This window comes from Embiotoca jacksoni, unplaced genomic scaffold (assembly GCF_022577435.1).
Source record: "Embiotoca jacksoni isolate LCO1_2020_lvr unplaced genomic scaffold, fEmbJac1.0.p SCAF_6, whole genome shotgun sequence".
Taxonomy (NCBI): Eukaryota; Metazoa; Chordata; class Actinopteri; family Embiotocidae; genus Embiotoca; species Embiotoca jacksoni.
Window position 1 is genome coordinate 12,266,015 of NW_027185414.1, and position 20,577 is coordinate 12,286,591.

Sequence of the window (20,577 nt, forward strand, 5' to 3'; positions counted from 1 at the left end):
GAAATTCTGGATGCCAAATTCCCAGCTCCACGTTACCTGCAGTGGATTTGGAGTGGGATTCTCTGAGGGTAACAGTACCTTGTTCCTCTGTCTCTATAACGTCTGGCTTTCCTTATTGTCCTGGAGGCTCAAATACTGCATAACTCAGTGAACAGGGGGAGGAGCGAGGGAGGCTGAGATGAGGATGACTCCCTTGATTCTCCACAGACAGCACTTCTGAGTAGATTCTGACTAATGTCTCATTTGCATGACGGGGTGTTGCTCTTCACGCTTTGCTCAAGTTTAAGTGTTGCTCCTATTGAGTGTTTGGGTGACAGTGTATGAATGTGTCCAAGAAGCAGTGAAGTGTGTGTTTCCTTAAAGAGGCAATGTGTAGGGTTTCTAATTTAAAATTTAAAAAAAAACAACCCATTATCAACAGAATGTGAGGAAATAATTGTTTTTATGTTATCTCAAAAACATATAGGTGTTATGTTACAAAGCTACTGAAGTGAGCATGCTAACCAGCGAGCCACAGCCCATCAATGGCATAGCCAACGTTAATGCTAACGTTGGCTATGCGACAGCTTATAAAAGTAACCTAACTAACTGCCTATTATTGCTGACAGTGTTAATAGGTTAAGTTAGCCAGTTTGTTGAAACACAGTTCAGTTTGGTCCAGTTTGAATAGCTGTATGTCATTTGCATATTTAACTCACCGTTTAGCTATCTACCAAACTGACGCAACTTTATGTAGAAAACAGATCAGGCGTATTGATCTTGTTTGGACAATTCAAAACAAATTATGCAGTTAATGACAACACAAACCGTTAGTCAATCCACTGCTGGGTCCATAAAGTCTAATTTAACAATCTTTAGTTAAGCCGACTATTAACTGATGACAGGGCAGAATACACAAAATTCAACTGAACTGCCGAAACCTTTACAGCTGGACTGGACGATAAAGTGACTCACTATCACCTCTTAAAATACAAAGTGGTTCACAAGACCGGACTAAAATCGTACATATTGCACTTTAGCCTTGTCTGAAAATGAGAGACAGCGTAATACATCTACATGAGTGGAAGTATAGAGTTAAAGAGTTGTAAAGTCTTCATTGTGCTGATGTCTGTGTTTGCACAATAATTAATTGTAATTCAATTTATTTGTATATGTTCCAAAAATTTCTTTAAATCTGAACTTGTACTGCTGAGTAAAAGTTACACATATGTGAAGCTCATTAAAATAGCTTGAAAATGTATTTTCAAAAACTAAAACTGAGATGCATTGTAAAACACTTAGCCATTCTTTCAGGTGTTCATCATAAAGTGTATAAAAAAAAAAAAAATTCTGACTCCTGACACACCTGTTTTCGGAAATATATCCACTTTCATAATAAGTTTCTAATTGGATGAAGCAACATGAAGGGAAGAGATAACAAAAGAGAACAATCGGTGAGTCAAAACAAATACAATCTCTGTTTTCCTAACATTGTAGCTCTATTTTTTTTATGAAGGTGTTTATTCCAGTGTATGTGTTGAAATATCCTAAATTAAAAGTATTTTTCTCAATACATGTTTAACAAAACACATTGCTGGAATTGCTTCAATATACAGATTAAATAATAACTATTACTCAAGATGTAAAACTGGTAAAACATACAGAAAGTGTGCTCTGAATTTTCTCAGTTTGGATATAGTACTGTTTTGCTAAAAGCAGCTCACATAAACTGCATGACCTTGGAGCAAAGCCACATCACACAAAATGATAATTATTTATTAGTGGAGGAGAGGGGGAGTTGTGTGTGTGCATGTGTGTGCATGAGAATGCACCAGATAGGGGTTTTGACCTTAACTCAAGCTTAACTCAAAGTGGAACTACTCAGGAATGCAGTAACTTCAATATGCCTATAAAATGAAGACAGCTGCTGTGGATCTTTTAACATTGTAATATTTGTCAGATCAACACTCGGATTCCTCCTTTCCTTAAAAGCTTGAAGAAGTCACAGTGTGTTATAAATCATTTTCTTTTTTACATACTGTGCTACATTCAGTGTGACATTAGGGTCAGTTAGGTTGACTACAACAATCTTGAAACTTTGCTACAACAAACTTTAAAATACAATAAAATAAGACTTACAAAGTGATTACATATTGGAATACTGAAGAGTAAATTATACATCACAACAGAGAGCTTGAAATATGGATCATGTGTGTCAGTTGGACATGTTCATCATGTTTATCAAGTCACAACATGGCAGATAAATTGTCCACCAGTGAATTCGTTAGACACGGTTATATCATTTTTTTTGTGCTGTAATAAAGATGAAGAGTGTTAACCAGTTTCTGTCATCACCATCTGGAATAGAGTTTAGGATTCCAGCAAATGTCACTGACCCCTACATAAACTTTAGAAGAAGTTGTGGGTGGGGGGAAGGGCACTTGAAATGGGCAAAGAGAAGGAAAAACTCTGCAGATGGTGTTGGTAGTGGTGGTGGTGGTGGTAGTGTGTGTGTGTGTGTGTGTGTGTGTGTGTGTGTGTGTGTGTGTGTGTGTGTGTGTGTGTGTGTGTGTGTGTGTGTGTGTGGGAGGAGTGGAGGGGAGGGGAGAGGAAAGGAGGGGAGGGGTTTCTGTAAGAGTGATGAAATCAGCTAGTAGAATGCTGAGGTGGCGTTACAGTGACTATTGTTGTCAGCCATTATTGCACAATTTCACTTGTGTATCCTTCAGTAACCTCAAACTAAATCCCCTAATTGAAATTCAGCTGAAGGATTACTTTCTGTAGCCCTTCAGATACCGCAGTGTTTAGCACTGATCACAGTGTGATTGGATAGTGAACATTCAGGCTACTGGTGCAGAACCTAACCAGCAGCAGCAGCAGCAGCAGCTTGATAGCATGTCCAAGACAAATCCCCCATTCCTGTAAAGAGACATGAGGACCTCATATGTACGACGTGTTGTGTATTTGTCAGTTTTGTAACAGGAATCGTCAGACCGTATCTGATGACATCCATTACAATGGTCATAACCTTACAAATGCCCCTAAAAACTAAACACAGATTATATAAATAAAAAACCTTCTGTGGTCCGCCCATCCCAAACAAACACAAGCTAAAATAATGTACTTCATGGACAAAAGGTTGTGGCACGATTAACAGGATCTTGCCAAAACTCAGAGAGAGGGAGAGGAAACGCAGCGAGTCTGAGCCAAGGCAAATGCTGGCTGTGCCTTCCACTGTGGAGTCTTTAGTGGGGATTCATCAAAGGTGACAGGGCCGGGAGAAAACAACCCTTTCAGGCCCTATGACGGATGGCAGTCCCCACATACAACCGTTCTTCAGATCAATCTCTGGTTAACTCAGGGTTTAAAACAACATCACTGTGCTGAAGAAGGGAAATGGTCAGTACTGCCTCTGACCCTTAACAAGAAATACACAGGAATGGAGCTTTCTACAGCATGATGACTAAAAGGGAATTTGAGAAGGGTTTGTTTCAGCCTGAGAGATGCATGATAAACTGGAAAGATATGTGACCTTCCAGAACACACGAAAAATAAATTACTTTTTCCATTTTAATAAAAATCTGCATTCATGCTACTGCATCTGAAGATAGACATGTTTTTAAGTGGTTTCTTTTAAATCATGAGCACTTGTGATTTAAAATGACATGATTTATTTACTTTTTTTTTTAAATATTAGCTATCAGTATTGAAACATTGTGTGATATAATTGTCAAAACAGCCTGCAGGAGAGGATTGCCAAAGAGCAACAGGTGTTATTTTGATGTGCTGACAGTGGCATAAGTCCTTCACTTCTCTTTGTGGGCATGGAAACAAACCGATAACAAACCTAGCAGTCGTATGTTGTAATGTTTCATTATTTCCCTCATATCAGCCCACAGCTTGAGGAAATGGTTACTATTTAAAACAAAACTCAGGCAGAACAATATTCCTCTGTCTCCACTCGCTGCTTGCAGAGCACTATTAGGAAGTTTGCAACAGCCAGGCCTCTGCTCTGTGAGATAAAAAAAAAAAAAAATACTCCAGTCATCATCAGTCATCGCTCTAAACATTTAAAAGCACACTTGGAAATGTTTATTTTATACCTAAAATGAATTCCTCTCGAAGATAATGCCAAAGTCTTCAGTAAACAACATCTATACGGTTCCTCTTCTTAAGGACCCACAAACAGCAATTGGCAGTTTTTAATTCTCTCATATCAACTCTGAGCGCTCTTCAAAGTGTGGCATATCAGACTGGTGATAAGAAACAGAGAAGAGAGATGTGTGGGAGAGCGGGCATTTCTACGGTTCATGTGTCAGGCACAACACTGGTCCATTGATGTTTCCCACACCCGTTGTCTGCTTCTTCTTGATGACCACCCACCCCCACCCCCCGCACCCAACACACACACACACACACACACACACACACACACACATGCACACGCACACACACATGCACACACACACGCACACACACACACCCTCCCATATTTATTTACAAAGCTAGATGCTCCTCCATCACACAGAACAGGTAATATAAACACTCAGATCAAACTTAAGAACTACTGCAGACTGAAAGTCATTAAAGGAAAAAGCTAGCAGTATTTGAAATCTTCATTACTGTCAACAATTTACCACTGAAAGAGCCAAAACAACAATGCACTGTCTGTTACTCAGTAATATCTGACTTTTCCAGCCTAAAGCAAGTTTGTTCTTACTGAAATATATACCTGAAAAAAGCAAAATAATTAGCTAGCTGGGCACTCAGCAAATTTGACCAGTCAAATTAAAGAGTGTATTTGTTTAGACTTATTTCCAGCAGCGGATTAATGCATGTTTGTTGCACTATAGCGAGCAGCAGGATGGAATCACTACTGAAGTCACTACTGTCACATGTCACTACCGTGTAGCTCAATTATTATGTTTTTAACAGTTGGACAGTGAAAGTCTACAGGACAGAATGGATATCTTTTTAATTATGTTTGATAGTAAGAAAAATATTGAATATGAACTATTTAATTTTGCATTTTATGTTTCCATCAATAAAAACAGAAATTCTATTTACATAACTGAATATTCTTCTATTAGTCTTTACTTTAAAAAAAATACAGGTGATGTGGATATTTTCCAAATCAAACATACTATGATAATACTTCTGAAAACCTGCATAAAGGCGTATTAATTACAACATTTGAATAAAAAATGTTAGATATTCTTCTGCACTGTACATCTCTGTCTTACTCATGAACTTACATTCTGTACTGTCAAAGCTGTGACTCCGATGCTATAAAGAGAAGTATGGGAATGTATGAGCAAGAATTTTAAAATGATCACTAGCATGAAATTGTGTCATCAGAAAACTAAACAGTTAAGCTGGTCGAAGACACAGAGGGGTCACCGAAATCTGTCGTATGAAAAACACAAGGTTTGAATTCTGAGCATCTTCTAATTTGGAAAAATGTATCATGTTGGAGTTTGCTGAATAACCTCTGTCTCATCCCACCAGGTGCCTGTGTGTCAGGATCAAGGCCGGCCTTTATCAGCTCTTTACAGTAAACCACAGCCTCTTCTGTGCTGTCACACCCAAGCAGCTGTGGCTAGGGCGTAAGCAGTCATCAGAAAACCTTTCACATATCTTTGGCGGTTTCTCTCTGTTGTCATACCCTTAAGCCTCATTCTGAGGGTGGAGGAGCAAAGGTTTACGGGATGATTCTGAGGTATGAGCACAGTGATGGGAAAATGGTTAAATTACAACAACAAGCACAGAAAGTGACGGTAACCTTTGACACTTGACTTTAGGGGAATATCACTTTACTGCAACTTTCTCAATCACTGCACAATCATGTACAGAAACCTTTGGGTTGTAAACATTACAGACTGCTGATAAAGATGAGCTGAATTTGCAAAACAGTTTTCATGCTATGCTCCTGTGGGCTAAATGTCATTTTATAGATTGAAACTAAATACTTAAAAAAAAATTCCTTTTGAAAAAAATTCCAGCCCTCATTTTATCTGTTTAATTTTATAGATTTTTTTTTTCATGTATTTGAGCAATTAAATTCATTATTGATAACATTTGAATGCCTTTTCTCTGTCTTCACCATCTTATTTATCAGCTCTGATAAAACAGTCTAAACAACATCTCAAAGGGGATGGGTCTCACAGTTTAACATATGTTTAACCTCTAATTAGTATTTCTGAACGTGGCATCTATAGCTTCAAGCCAAACATTGCACAATGTATCCCCAATCGAAACAAATTTGACTCTTTGTTTGACTCTGCCTTTTAAACTCCAATTGCCCCTCCTAACCCGGGAGTGTGTGGAATATAAACACTGTCTGATGACAAGAGACCACTCCATCATTAACGGACCCCGGTCCTACAGCAGTGACTCGATCTATCCAGACAGGAACGTCAGAATTCCTGGAAGACTGTAGCTTTTATTTTTGCTGCCGTCATTAGGTTGAAACAGAGCACACTCTTTCCACATCGGGAGATTAATGTCCTCAGATAGCTCAGAACCACAAATGCAGCTTATACTGATTGATTGCTGCAGTCTTTGGTATGATATGAGGCTGGTCATTAATTGATATGGCAAGGCAACTGGAGTATTTAACGTAGCAACCTTCTTTTTACCGGTCATGTGTGAGTTTTTGCTGAGGATGTCTTGAGAAACATGGCTGAGTAAAAGTCTAGGAGACAGACGAAAGGACAATAAAATTCTATTTGACTGAAAAAAAAGAAATTGTGAATTAATTTTACTGAGTCGGAGGTGTATCCGACTGAAGCTGGGCTGTGCGGTCAATCATCTGGTGGAAGACGAGATAAATGATCACAGGGACTGAACAGCTATCACAATAGACCTCAGGCATTCAGTTTGAGTACTCACACACACACACACACGCACGCACGCACGCACGCACGCACGCACGCACGCACACGCACATTCTGCTTTCTATACACATGAAGTGAACTTTTAAGTTTTTAAAGTTCTATAAATTAACGTGTGGCCAGTAGTGGGTAGAAAAACAAGGCACACTCACTGGATATCAAATTATTAACAGCAAAATAAAACCATGGAGCATGTAAAGGGTTTAATATGAAGCCAGTTCATGGTTTCTGCATCTGCGTCCGCTGTGTGCAGACTTTTAACATGAACAGCACAACTGGATCTATCTATACTAACCCAGTTAGAGTACGTGTTGCTCTGCTACATAGACGTGAATCAGAATTTGTTGACTTTCTGTCCCAGGCACAGTGGATGGACATACCCGGGATTTCTGGGGAGTTTAGAAATTTCCACCATGTTTGGGTGCCATTGGTGGAAACCATGTACCACATAAAGCAACTCCAAAGTCTGGCAGCGACTACTTCAATTACAAACACACCTACTCCAAAGTTGTCATGGCTGCATGTGATGCACTTTTGGCTTCATAGTGGTGGACGTCAGGGCTTATGGTTGTAAAAATGATAGTGGAATATTCAAGGATGATGACAACATTTATGTCACACAGACCTGTGTGCAAACACACGGATACAGAATGGATTGGTTTGTACTGTATATCTCCACAGCCGCAGACAATTAAAGTCCCTTCGAATGTCCCAGTGGGACTTCATGGACCACTGTGGACTCTGGACTCAGCCCTGTTTAAGGCCTTAGTTTTATTTATTTGTTAACTCCATTTGTGTGTGCGTTTTAGGGAAGGATGCATCGGCTTATAAGTAATTAACAAGCAATTTGCTCCACCTAGGGAAATGGGGGATTTACTCATGCGATGCACTCTGACAAGGTCACTGGCTGATAGATGAGCCTGAGCAAGGGGATTTTTCAGAGACTGTGAAGGCAGGCAGAACTGTGGGAACCAGACAATTAGTGGGTGGAAGGTAGGCAGCCATGTTGGATGATGACCATGAGACTGGTTTACATGGATACTCACCACTTGGCGAGCTGACAGGGAGAAAGCAGACACCTGGGCTCAACCAACTATTAACACACAGTCATTTATCTTTGAGGAGGCTGAGCAGGCAATTCGCCAGGAGTTTCGGATCAGCATGTGATATTTCCTCTGAAGCAAACAGGGATGAAGTCAGTACAGACATATTGACCACATAAAAAAAAAAAAAAAATTCAAGTATTAATTTTAAGTGGTTTTACCAGACTAGTGTACAGATTCACACATACAGTGGTGTGAAAAAGTGTTTGCCCCCTTCCTGATTTCTTTTTTTTGCATGTTTGTCACACTTACATGTTTCAGATCATCAAACAAATTTAAATATTAGTCAAAGATAACACAAGTAAACACAAAATGCAGTTTTTAAATGAAGGTTTTTATTATTAAGGGAGAAAAAAAATCCAAACCCACATGGCCCTGTGTGAAAAAGTGTTTGCCCCCTAAACCTAATAACTGGTTGGTCCACTCTTAGCAGCAACAACTGCAATCAAGCATTTGCGATAACTTGCAATGAGTCTTTTACAGCCGTGGAGGAATTTTGGCCGACTCACCTTTGCAGAGTTGTTGTAATTCAGCCACATTGGAGGGTTTTCCAGCACGAACCGCCTTTTTAAGGTCATGCCACAGCATCTCAACAGGATTCAGGTCAGGACTTTGACTAGACCACTCCAAAGTCTTCATTTTGTTTTTCTTCAGCCATTCAGAGGTGGACTTGCTGGTGTGTTTTGGATCATTGTCCTGCTGCAGAACCCAAGTTGGCTTCAGCTTGAGGTCACGAACAGATGGCCGGACAATCTCCTTCAGGGATTTTTGGTAGACGGTAGAATTCATGGTTCCATTTATCACAGCAAATCTTCCAGGTCCTGAAGCAGCAAAACAGCCCCAGACCATCACACTACCACCACCATATTTTACTGTTGGTATGATGTTCTTTTTCTGAAATGCGGTGTTACTTTTACACCAGATGTAATGGGACACACACCTTCCAAAAAGTTCAACTTTTGTCTCGTCAGTCCACAGAGTATTTTCCCAAAAGTCTTGGGGATCATCAAGATGTTTTCTGGCAAAAATGAGACGAGCCTTAATGTTCTTTTTGCTCAGCGGTGGTTTTCATCTTGGAACTCTGCCATGCAGCCATTTTTGCCGAGTCTCTTTCTTATGGTGGAGTCATGAACACTGACCTTAACTGAGGCAAGTGAGGCCTGCAGTTCTTTGGATGTTGTCGTGGGGTCTTTTGTGACCTCTTGAATGAGTCGTCGCTGCGCTCTTGGGGTAATTTTGGTCGGCCGGCCACTCCTGGGAAGGTTCACCGCTGTTCCATGTTTTCTCCATTTGTGGATAATGGCTCTCACTGTGGTTCGCTGGAGTCCCAGAACTTTAGAAATGGCTTTATAACCTTTTCCAGACTGATAGATCTCAATTACTTTCTTTCTCATTTATTCCTGAATTTTTTTTAATCTCGGCATGATGTCTAGCTTTTGAGGATCTTTTGGTCTACTTCACTTTGTCAGGCAGGTCCTATTTAAGTGATTTCTTGATTGAGAACAGGTATGGCAGTAATCAGGCCTGGGTGTGGCTAGAGAAATTGAACTCAGGTGTGATAAACCACAGTTAAGTTATGTTTTAACAGGAGGGGGCAAACACTTTTTCACACAGGGCCATGGAGGTTTGGATTTTTTTTCTCCCTTAATAACAAAAACCTTCATTTAAAAACTGCATTTTGTGTTTACTTGTGTTATCTTTGACTAATATTTAAATTTGTTTGATGATCTGAAACATTTAAGTGTGACAGACATGCAAAAAAAATTGGAAATCAGGAAGGGGGCAAACACTTTTTCACACCACTGTAGTTAGCCACACAATATATATCTGATTATAAACAACAGGTCAAAACATATAGTAGGCTTTATTAACATTTTACCAAAAGGAACTTAATTCTGTTTGGAAATCGTTTAATGAGACTGAACTTTCAATAAATTTCACCCCCCAATGGAGATAAAATATTTAGTCATAATAAAAAATTATGTTTAGTATTCTGTGGACTCATAACATTTTCCCAACAAGGGGGGAAAAAAAGAAAGAATTGTATTTAATTGAATTCAATATGAAACATTACATTTTTCTGCAAAGGTAAAATGATAGGAACTGCCTTTGGCAATATATGTAATTATTTCACAACCTTGAGGGAACTTGTGTTCTAAAAAATAGAGTGCCTGACAAAAGCAGAATTACCATCAGTCTTTCACTGAATTCAGCACACATGCAACAGCAAAAAAAAACAAAAAAAACAAAAACATCTGACATCAGTGAAAGTGAAAAATGGGTGATATCTGTTGCTGGTCTTTAAAGTCTGCTTTGCCAGATTAGATTCAGAATGATAAAGAACAGACTAAAGCCCAGTTTAATGCATGTACCAGGTACAGGCTCCTTGGACTTATAAAGTTTTACCGTAGTCCAGTATCAATGCTGTTTTCAAGACTCTGCCTTGAATATTATGAAGACTATTACGCATCACAACAGACTGTGTCATTTTAAAGACCCTTTGAAGAAGACGAAAACAATGTCTCACATGCAACTGGAGCTTCAAAGCCTCCAAAACTCTTATTCTGGACTTGAAATACACCAGGCACTTGACAACAGCTGTTAATCAGATAATGAAACCCTCAGAGTTACACAAGCACACTTTCACAGAAACAGCTATAAATTCTTTGTCATGACAGCGTACAAGGTGGGATTTGGTACCAGGCACTTGCCTTCCCAACAGAATGACGCATCATACGAGCACTATGGTGAAACACTTCATCAGCCATTTCCCCCCTAGCACACTATTTTAAGGTATTTATCCTGTTGAATGCAACAGTTTAGTTCCCTTGCTGTAAATGAAAAGAGAAATATGTGACAAACAGACTTTTAGGAAATTATGACACAACATGACGACTCATCCATGAATCACCCAAAATATACATTTCTTTGTGACAGATAAACTGTGAGCAGTGTAGCTTGGGAATGTATCTTCACCCTGGGACACAGACTGCTCAACACCCAAGTGTTAGTAATACGACTCCAGAGTTTTAAGGTGACCTCCTGCTTCACTTACCCTCTTCACCTCAATCACCTTGTGACCTGCCATGGTAACGATACACAGAATCCCACTCGGTACAGAGGCCCAGCACGCACGCCCATAGGTCAGCGGGCGTTTGGCGGAAGAGAGCTGCCCTCTGACACTGGCAGTGTTTCCAGGTTGGAGCTCTGGGTCAGGCCTTCCATGGTGGTCCACAAAGATGGACTGCAGCTCAATCAGATAACCTTTCCTGGGGGATCAGGTTCACCCCAGTAACTCTCATCCAAGACATCCAGTGTTAATCTCCCAGAGAGGAGACTCAAATCTAAATTATAGGGAATGAAGGTCGGAGGAAGTCTAGGTGATTAACACAAATTTAGGAGGCCGGCTGGTTCCTCAAGCAATGGGGTTGCACAGGCTGAGGCGATGCAGGGCTGACAGGGATTTTTGAACCCTGCTGATTATTCCTCTAACTTCTACCATTCATGTGAAGAACCGTGGTACTCGAGGTTTAAAATAAAAAATAAATACAAAATAAAAGTTAACATGTAACGAGAAGAATATCTACTTTCACCCAGCTGAGACATCCTTCACCTCCAGACTACTGCGGCTTTAACGACATGACCCGGAAGTGCACGAGTGTCGACGGCACCGCTACCTTTTCTTTTTCCGGTCAGACCTCAGCAGTGGTGAGAGCGTGGATTTCATCGTCTGGGCTCACAAAACCACCAAAAATGAGCGTCCCAGCATTTATTGATATTACGGAAGAAGACCAGGTACGAAACACGTGTTTAAAAACTCTTTTGTCGCTGTCCCGCCTGCGGATGAGTCGCTAAATGAAAACTCCATCCAGATTACTTAGCGTGCTAGCTAGCTAAAATGCTAACCGTCGGTAGCAGCTGACTGGTCCACGCTGATTGTTGGCTTCTGGCTGAATACGTATGGTAGCACATAACGAGTACTTATGGTATTAAACTTGCCGTTTATGTGTTTTTTTGTTTGCTTTTTTAATGTAATTTAATTAATATTAGTAACCATTAGCCGTTTCCAGCTCGGTGTATAACGTTTAATTACTGCAAATGTCTTCAAAGTCGTAACACTAGATTAGCAAAGACGGCTAACTGTTTAGCTTGAGATCTAAATAAACAAGAAGTAGAGAAGAACAACAAGAGAAGAACAAGAGAAGAACAAGCCATCCAAAGCATCATGAAGGCTAGAGAGCTATAACTAGCAGACAACTTCAACTAACCTCTCCTAACTTTACTTAACAATATACGATTATTTCAGTCAATTACCTTGTTTGGTTTTATAAGTGTCAGAAGATGGTTCATAATGTTGGCCAGTTTTCCAGAGCCTGAAGTGCAGTCTGAATTGTCTTGTTTTGTCCAAACCAACAATTCACAACCAAAAAATATTTAGTTTATTATTGTTATTTTTTTTAAATGACGTAAAATGATTATTTGATTACCGGACCAGCTGGCGGTTATTTTCCTGTTAGTCAGTGAATCAGCTATTTGTTGCATCTTTTAACTATTTCGCCGTCCAACTTTCCAGGCTTCAGAGCTGAGAGCCTACATCAAGTCCAAAGGAGCCGATATCTCGGAGGAGAACGCTGAAGGTGGACTTCATGTAGACCTGGCTCAGATCATCGAGGCGTGTGACGTCTGCCTCAAGGACGATGATAAAGGTAGGTGATGTTGAAGAACAATGTGGTCAATTACTTATTAATAGGAGAATAAACGGCCTTTTTCATAGGTAGATATTTTTGTCTTATCAGGGAAAGCACAGCTGTATTTAATAACATCTGCTAAGCCTCAGTCCTGTTAAGTGTCCCAGTAAACCCGTTCACTGATCCATCATACACATTACCAGCACCCTGGAACTAACCTCCTCATCTGAATTAAACTGACTCGTTAATGTCATTAATTACAGCTGCTGACTTGTTCAACGTACCATGAATGAAGCTTGGTAAGCTTGCAGTGAAACTACTCCAGGCTGGATAGAAATGTCTCATTACTCGTGGCTCTCTGTCCATCTCTCTGCAGATGTGGAGAGCGTGATGAACAGCATCGTGTCTCTGCTGCTGATTTTGGAGACGGAGAAGCAGGAAGCTCTCATCGAAAGTCTGTGTGAGAAACTGGTGAAGTTCCGCGAAGGAGAGAGACCCTCTCTCAGAATGCAGCTGTGAGTCCTGTCACGTCTTTTCCCAAAAGTCTGTCAAAGTTTGCAGGTGTCTCTGGAAAAAAAAAAAAAAGGTCAGATCTTAATATAAACACCTGATTATCTCTTTTACTGTTGTGCTGTTACAGGCTGAGTAACCTGTTCCACGGCATGGATGAGAACACTCCAGTGAGGTACACCGTCTTCTGTGGCCTCATCAAGGTGGCCGCCACCTGTAACGCCATTTCCTTCATCCCCACTGACCTTGATCAGGTATATCTATTCGCCATGATTAACCTGAAATACTTATCGGTCTTAAAATGTATTTATTTGGTTTGAGCTGCAGAGATGATTAAATCAGGAAAGAAAGTTCTGTATCACCCGTTTCTGTGTTTGTTTTCTGTACATTTGACTTATGAAATACATTTGTGCCCCTAATCAGGTGCGCAAGTGGATTACTGACTGGAACCTGACCACAGAGAAGAAGCACACACTTTTGAGGCTGGTGTATGAAGCACTGGTTGACTGCAAAAAAAGGTAACGACATAGGGTCAAATGTGTAAAGTGCGTGGTCTAGTCAAGGCAGCACTTTAAATACACGTTAGGAAACGTATTTCTGTGTGTAACTCTGTTGAAGCTCTCAAACTTGTGATACTTTAAAGAATAAAGAGTAAAAGTAAAATGATGCCTAAATTATCTATTTACATGTTTTGTCTGAGGTGTGTAGACATCATGCAATATATTTTAATGGCAAGTTATGTTACTCTTGATTTAAACTGAGGTTTTTAAGAAATAACATACCTTCTTTTTATGTCTATCCAGTGCACTCATCTGGGCCCAAGACTCTTCATCAGATTGTTTATTGTTTTCCAAGTCCCTTTTCTCTGTGCGGGACAGTTGTTAACTCTGTAATTACCTCTTTCACAGTGAGCCTGCAGCAAAAGTGATGGTTGAGCTGCTCGGAAGTTACACAGAAGACAATGCTTCACAAGCTCGTGTTGATGCCCACAAGTAAACTTTGAGAACCTGTTTGACATTTGTCATTAAGTTTAAATACACTGCTCCTCTATCACACACATACATGCGGCCGTCTCCCCTCTCTTTCAGATGTATCGTCCGTGCTCTCAAAGACCCCAACACCTTCCTGTTTGACCACTTGCTCACCCTGAAACCTGTTCGCTTCCTGGAGGGAGAACTGATCCATGATGTGAGTACTGAAGGATGTGCAATACTTTTAAATTGAGCTAAGTCGACTCTATTAACCCTCATCAATTAGCCATACTTAGTTCTTAAAGGATTTGCCCTTTCGGTGCCTTTAGCCCAAAAGCACATGGAAACCAATACATTTTTAACATGTAGTGCCAGTCACAGCTTAAACGAGCACAACCTAATATCAAACCGGTGACTAGTCAATAAGCTTCACTGATGAGTAACAGGATTGTATGTACATTACCAGCCAAACAGGTTGAGACATGAAAACATAGTTTTGTGAAGGGTGTGTTCACGGCTTCTTTTGTTTTTGATCGGTCAGTAAAGGGCTAGTTTCCTCCCCTCGTCCACTCCCTGCTATCTCCTTCCAACCCAGCCGCCAAGTTTAGAGTGTTTTGCTCCCATCTCCTTGCAAGACCTCATCGACCTGCTGGGCACAATGAAACCTTCCTCAAGCCCGGTGGACAACTTACCAACTTCCCTCCTTAAAGATGTACTGGTCCCTGATGGTCCCTGCCTAGTTTCTATCATAGACAGGTCCCTGCAATCTAGCTGTGTCCCAACTTACTTTAATCATGCAATCGTACAGCCACTTCTGAAAAAAACAAACCTCGATCCATCCCTTATCCAACACTACAGGCCGATATCCAAGCTGCCTTTTATTTCCAAAATTTTAGAGGCTGTCGCTGCCAATCAACTCACTGCTGCCTTGACTGCACACAACATCTTTAATAAATTCAATTGGGGTTCCGTCAGAAATACTCCACCGAAACAGCTCTTCTGAGAGTCTCCAATGACCTAAAGATGGCAGCTGACCAGGGCGATTGCTCCATTCTGGTGCTATTGGACCTTAGCGTGGCTTTTGACACTTGAACACAATATATTGATTGAGAGGCTCAGGCGGTGGGTGGGTGTTTGTGTTACCGCCCTGGACTTCTTCTCCTCCTATTTGTTGGATAGGAGGTTTTCTGTGTCGCTGGGTCCCTACATGTCTGAAACAGCAGCTCTGTCCTGTGGTGTGCCTCAGGGCTCTGTCCTGGGTCCCATTTGATTTGCACTGTAAATGCTCCCTCTAGGCCAAGTTATAAAGCACTTCAAAGGAATCTTGTATCACTGTTATGCCGATGACATACAACTGTACATTTCCTTTAAACCTGACGAGACAGACAAACTTGACCTATTGCACAAATGTCTGACTGCCATTAAGGAGTGGATGGCTGACATCCTCCTACAGCTTAATGCAGACAAGACTGAGGTCCTGATCTTAGCTTCAGACAGTGTAGCCACTAAGGGGTCTCGGTGTATTAGACCCTTTTCTCAGCCGTTCAGTCCAACCTTAGAAACCTTGGTGTTATTTTGGACCAATCCATGTTTTTTCAGCAGCATGTCAAATCACTCACCCGTACAGGCTTCTTTCACCTTGAAACATTGCCAAACTAAAATCTGTTGTTTCAAAACTGCAACTGGAAATGATCATTCACGCCTTCATATCACCCCGACTGGACTATTGTAACTCCCTTTTCCCCTGCCTCAGCAAGTCATCTCTGGGCCGTCTACAGCTGGTCCAAAATGCTGCTGCGAGACTCTTAACCAGGTCCAGCAGAATGACTCACATCACCCCCATTTCGTCCTCCCTTCACTGGTTGCCCATCACGTTCAGGATCCAGTTCGAAATCCTTGTTGTTACTCATAGAGCCCTCCGTGGTCAGACCCCGGAGTATGTAATTGACCTGCTCCAACATTACACCACCAGCAGGTCACTTAGGTCTTCTGATCAGGGCTTACTGGCTGTCCCGCGCACCCGTTTGAAAACTGAAGGTGATCGCGCTTTCGAAAACTGTTGCTCCAACTCTGGAACGCTCTTCCCCTCGACCTACGTTCAGCTGAGTTCAGCAGTGTCAGCTGACGCCTTCCAACGTCGCCTTAAGATATCTTTTAAGATTGGCCTTTGTCTCACCTCTTGATATCTACAGTTTTTATTTCAGTGGCCTGTTGTTATGTGCTGTTATTGTAGGTTGCTTTTAATACTGTTGTATTCTTCTGTTATTTCTGTTGTGAAGCACTTTATGACTTCGTCTGTGAACGATGCTATATTAAATACACTTGCTTCCTACTACTTACTAAAGTGGCAATATATGTTGATGCATCAAAGACAAACCAGTGAGCAGAAAAGCCAGTGTAATGTTCGTTTCGTTCATCTGTCCCGTAACCTCAGTCTGAACCTGACTATAGCAGCTTTCAGCCTTTATGAATACAACAACCACCAAACTGATTGCACAGTCCTATAATGACATTTCTCTCTGTTCTCTCTCTTCCATTTCAGCTATTAACCATCTTTGTGAGCGCCAAACTAGTAGCATATGTCAAATTTTACCAGAGTAACAAAGACTTCATTGATTCTCTTGGTAAGTGGACATGACGTTACATAATATTTGCATCATTTGACCACATGCACAAACACATACCATGTTTAAAACCTTTACAGAAACTAGAATACAGGTTGATAAATTAAGAAAATGTTATGGATTAAATGTGTTTAGGGCTTGGTATCTTTCAAAAAAGTTTCATATGGATTCTGATACCTTGACTTTGTTACTGGTCCTTGATCAATACAATACTTTTTGATACCAATTTGATGAAGTCCATTTTACCCAAAAATAAAATTACATTACACATCAGTGTACAAATCTTTAGTTTTAATTCAGTTTAGAGGGGGACAGTGTAACCCGGGTTGATTTCTGTAGCTGCAATTTACCAGCAACTCAGGACAGATGTGTGGCCAAAAGCTAAAATTATAGATTTTCCAAAGTTGAAAATAAGAGATTTTATCTGCGTGGGTGCACTGACCAAGTAGGGGCTATATATGGTAAACACTGTATTGACACACTGACACTGATGAGATTTACTCCTGTGCAAGCGTAGCAAAAACTTTTTGAAAATGTAAGTCATGAGTATGTGGCAGGGGATTTTTTTTTAAGAGATTTTGGGTAATTGAGTTTTTTATTTGACACATACATTCTTGCACTGCATCAACACAGTACAGGAATGTGTGTGTCAGCAGTGTGTTTTTTTCCCCCTCACTACTAAAGGTCCTGGTGTAATTAAAAGCATGTGTAGGATGGACTCCCAAAACAGACAATGCAGAGTGATGTTTGTGTTAATGACTAGATTGCCTGACTGCATGCTCCTGAATGTAGAAACAATTATCACAGGGAAACTCCCTGAGTCAAGAGCAATTGACTGTGACTGTTTTGTGCTTAATGATCCCTGCGTGTTGCTCTCCAGGCCTGTCTCACGAGCAAAACATGGCCAAGATGCGTCTGCTGACATTCATGGGCATGGCAGTGGAATTCAAGGAGATCTCCTTTGACACCATGCAACAGGAGCTGCAGATTGGAGCTGATGACGTCGAGGCTTTTGTCATTGACGGTACAAACGTTTCACCTCAAACATAACTTTACTGTCCACCCTTCTAAATACACTCTGCTAGTGTCTCGCAGCAGCAAGCAGTGTAAAGGAAAGAGATTAAACAGTGGCTACAGAAAGCTGCAGTCAAGACAGACAGATTCGACAGGAAGATCCCAAATCCACTTTAATGAATGCTGTATGAGCAGTTGGACAAGCTGGTCACAAAATGTTGGAGGACATCAATGTGCAAAACATTTTGTTTGTTCCTCTGTATGACAGGGTAGCCTATCAAAATTTGACCAAATCATTGTCAGATTTGTTTGTGGTTGTAGTCGGTTATTTTACATGAGAATTGAGAAACTTGAATTCTCATGTAAGGCAGACAAGCCTTTGCATCAGTGTAGCGCTGCATATGCATCCGCTGCCCAGACTTTGATGCTGGGTATGTCCCTTTCAAACTAGAGACATTCAAAGCATGAATTAATCTTGAAAATACACAGGGTATGTTAAACTGAATTAAATTATATTTATATTGAAGACTATAAATATCAGATTGTATGTCTCTTTGTTTTAGTATAAACATTCTTTGTCCAAATTCTCTCTTAATTAAACAAAAATGTGTAAAGTTTCCATGTTATAATTGAGCCAAGATCTCAACCAATCAGCTTTTAGTTTAGGAGAGCCAGGTGTTTCTTACCATTTCCCTGAAGTTTTGCAGTTAGTGAAGAATCACTGGTGCACCTGATTCCAAAAACAGATTTTTATCTTTATTTCTGTGAGGTTATCGTTGCTTACATTTGAAATATATTGGGTCATGTCGCAATTAAGTCAGACAGAAATATAACGGACATTCGTTGTGTAGTAACCGCTGGTGATCTGGTCTTGTGGAACGAGCCTCTTGCTTGCTGTCAGCTCCTACTGTTTCCTAACTCCCTTCCTATGTGCTTTTTATTCTTAGCTGTACGGACCAAAATGGTGTACTGCAAAATCGACCAGACACAGAGAAAAGTTGTTGTGAGGTAAGTGGCCCCATTAAACGTATAGAATAATAATAAGGCTCAACTTTGTAACATTTTATGTGATAACATTTATAGCAGGGTGCCCACACTTTTTTGGCTTGTGAGCTACTTTTAAAATGGCCAGCTCAATGAGATCTTCCCCCCACAAAAAAAAAATCTAAGATCGATACCAATCCAGTTTTAATGTTGTGCTAATGCAGGCTGTGTTAAGCATGAAGCATCACTATTCTGTTACATCCATGTCATTTTGCAGTGCTTCTGCATCCTTTTTTTTAATCAAAGTCAGGACTTGGTGGTTTTCAAAAGTAGATGTTAAAAATGAAATTCTGTTGATGTAAAAATGACTTCAGGTTCCCTTTCAAGAGGCTTTTTATTAGTCTTATTACATGAGGCTTTCTTTTTTATCTTTAAGTTATTTGAAGTTTGTTCCTGGATTGAGGGATGGTTGCTCATGTAATTTCTTATCATAATGGAATCATAGGCTGCAAGAACTGACTAATATTTTATTAAGTGGATAACTATTTTATCCTGAATCTGGTCAAACTCATTCTGGTCTCTTCAGTCAAGGTCAAAGAGATAATTTTTTTTAGTTCTGGTCTCCAGAAAATTGTTGTCTGTCTGGAAACTAGCACAAGTAGTATTCTTCATAAATTGCCTGAAAACAAACATTTTGTTTTTAATACACATGATTCTGCCTCCATATGAGTATACGTTGAGATTTTAAAGGAGGCTGTAGAGGAATTGCATGTGTTTTTCATAGTTATATTTGATAAAACTCTGTTACATCATTAATTTATGAAAAAAACTTCCCCTTGTGGGATTAATAAAGTAACTAACTATCTATCCAGCTATCTATCGATCTAATCAAGATATGGCCTTGGCCTGCTTCATTTTGATCAATTTAACATTCCTGCTTTTCTGTCTCTACTCCATCAGCCACAGCACACACCGCACCTTTGGTAAGCAGCAGTGGCAGCAGCTGCATGACAGCCTCAGCTCCTGGAAAGGCAACCTAGCAACCGTCAAGACCAGTCTGCAAGCCCTGTCACCTTCTGCCTAATTCCACCTTAACCCAACTGTCAAAACTGCCTGCCCCTAAATTCTTTACTGCTCTCCAGATTCCCAGACTGAAATGATCAGTTTTTATATTCATCCAATTAAAGAACAGTAAAGATAACCTATGATGTTTTTTTTTCTTTTCTTGTCAAATTATAAAACATGCTGAGTTTATTTTGGGAATTTTTACTGTGCCATTAATAGATTATAAATATACTGTCTAATTGATCTTTTAGATAACTACCCCACTATTTGCCTTGTCATCTTTCCACAAAGCTATACAGTGACTTTAATTAGGCCCCGTCCTCCAGCGGCTCTACACATCTGGTTTTAGTTAAAAGTCAGCTTGCCAATGAACTAGATGAGCTGTGACTTGTGGTGAGAAATGGCCTGTAACAGGAGGGTCACTTATCTGGGAACACATGAGAGGTGACAACGGCAATGTGAACTTCAGATGACTCCGTGTGCTGAGGTCAGAGCTGTATTACTGAAGCATCAACACTTGTGGCGTCGGCCGATTTGCTGCCACTGCAAATCTGAAACTGTCCTCTGGGTTAATAGATAATGCTCAGCTGTAGTCAGCATGACAAACTGTCTTTCTGTACTTCTGAAAAGTGGAAAAACAAGGACTTATAAATGCCAGTTGTTGACTCGCCTGGTCTTTGCCCATCAAGGGAAATGATCATTTCTTTAGCACAATAATCTGTTTTCAGGCATTACTCCAGAACATT

At 40.4% G+C, this 20,577-nt stretch overlaps 1 protein-coding gene across 1 annotated transcript; it reads left to right on the forward strand.

The window, feature by feature from the left end:
• The first annotated feature begins 11,652 nt into the window (after positions 1-11,652).
• On the forward strand, positions 11,653-20,020 carry eif3m (eukaryotic translation initiation factor 3, subunit M). The gene is made up of 11 exons (XM_069174103.1): positions 11,653-11,770; positions 12,549-12,681; positions 13,040-13,178; positions 13,304-13,427; positions 13,597-13,691; positions 14,082-14,165; positions 14,262-14,361; positions 16,687-16,768; positions 17,649-17,792; positions 18,730-18,790; positions 19,727-20,020. The coding sequence occupies exons 1-11, from the start codon at positions 11,729-11,731 to the stop codon at positions 19,848-19,850; spliced, it is 1,128 nt and encodes a 375-aa protein (XP_069030204.1). The 5' UTR covers positions 11,653-11,728; the 3' UTR covers positions 19,851-20,020.
• The last annotated feature ends 557 nt before the right edge of the window (positions 20,021-20,577 follow it).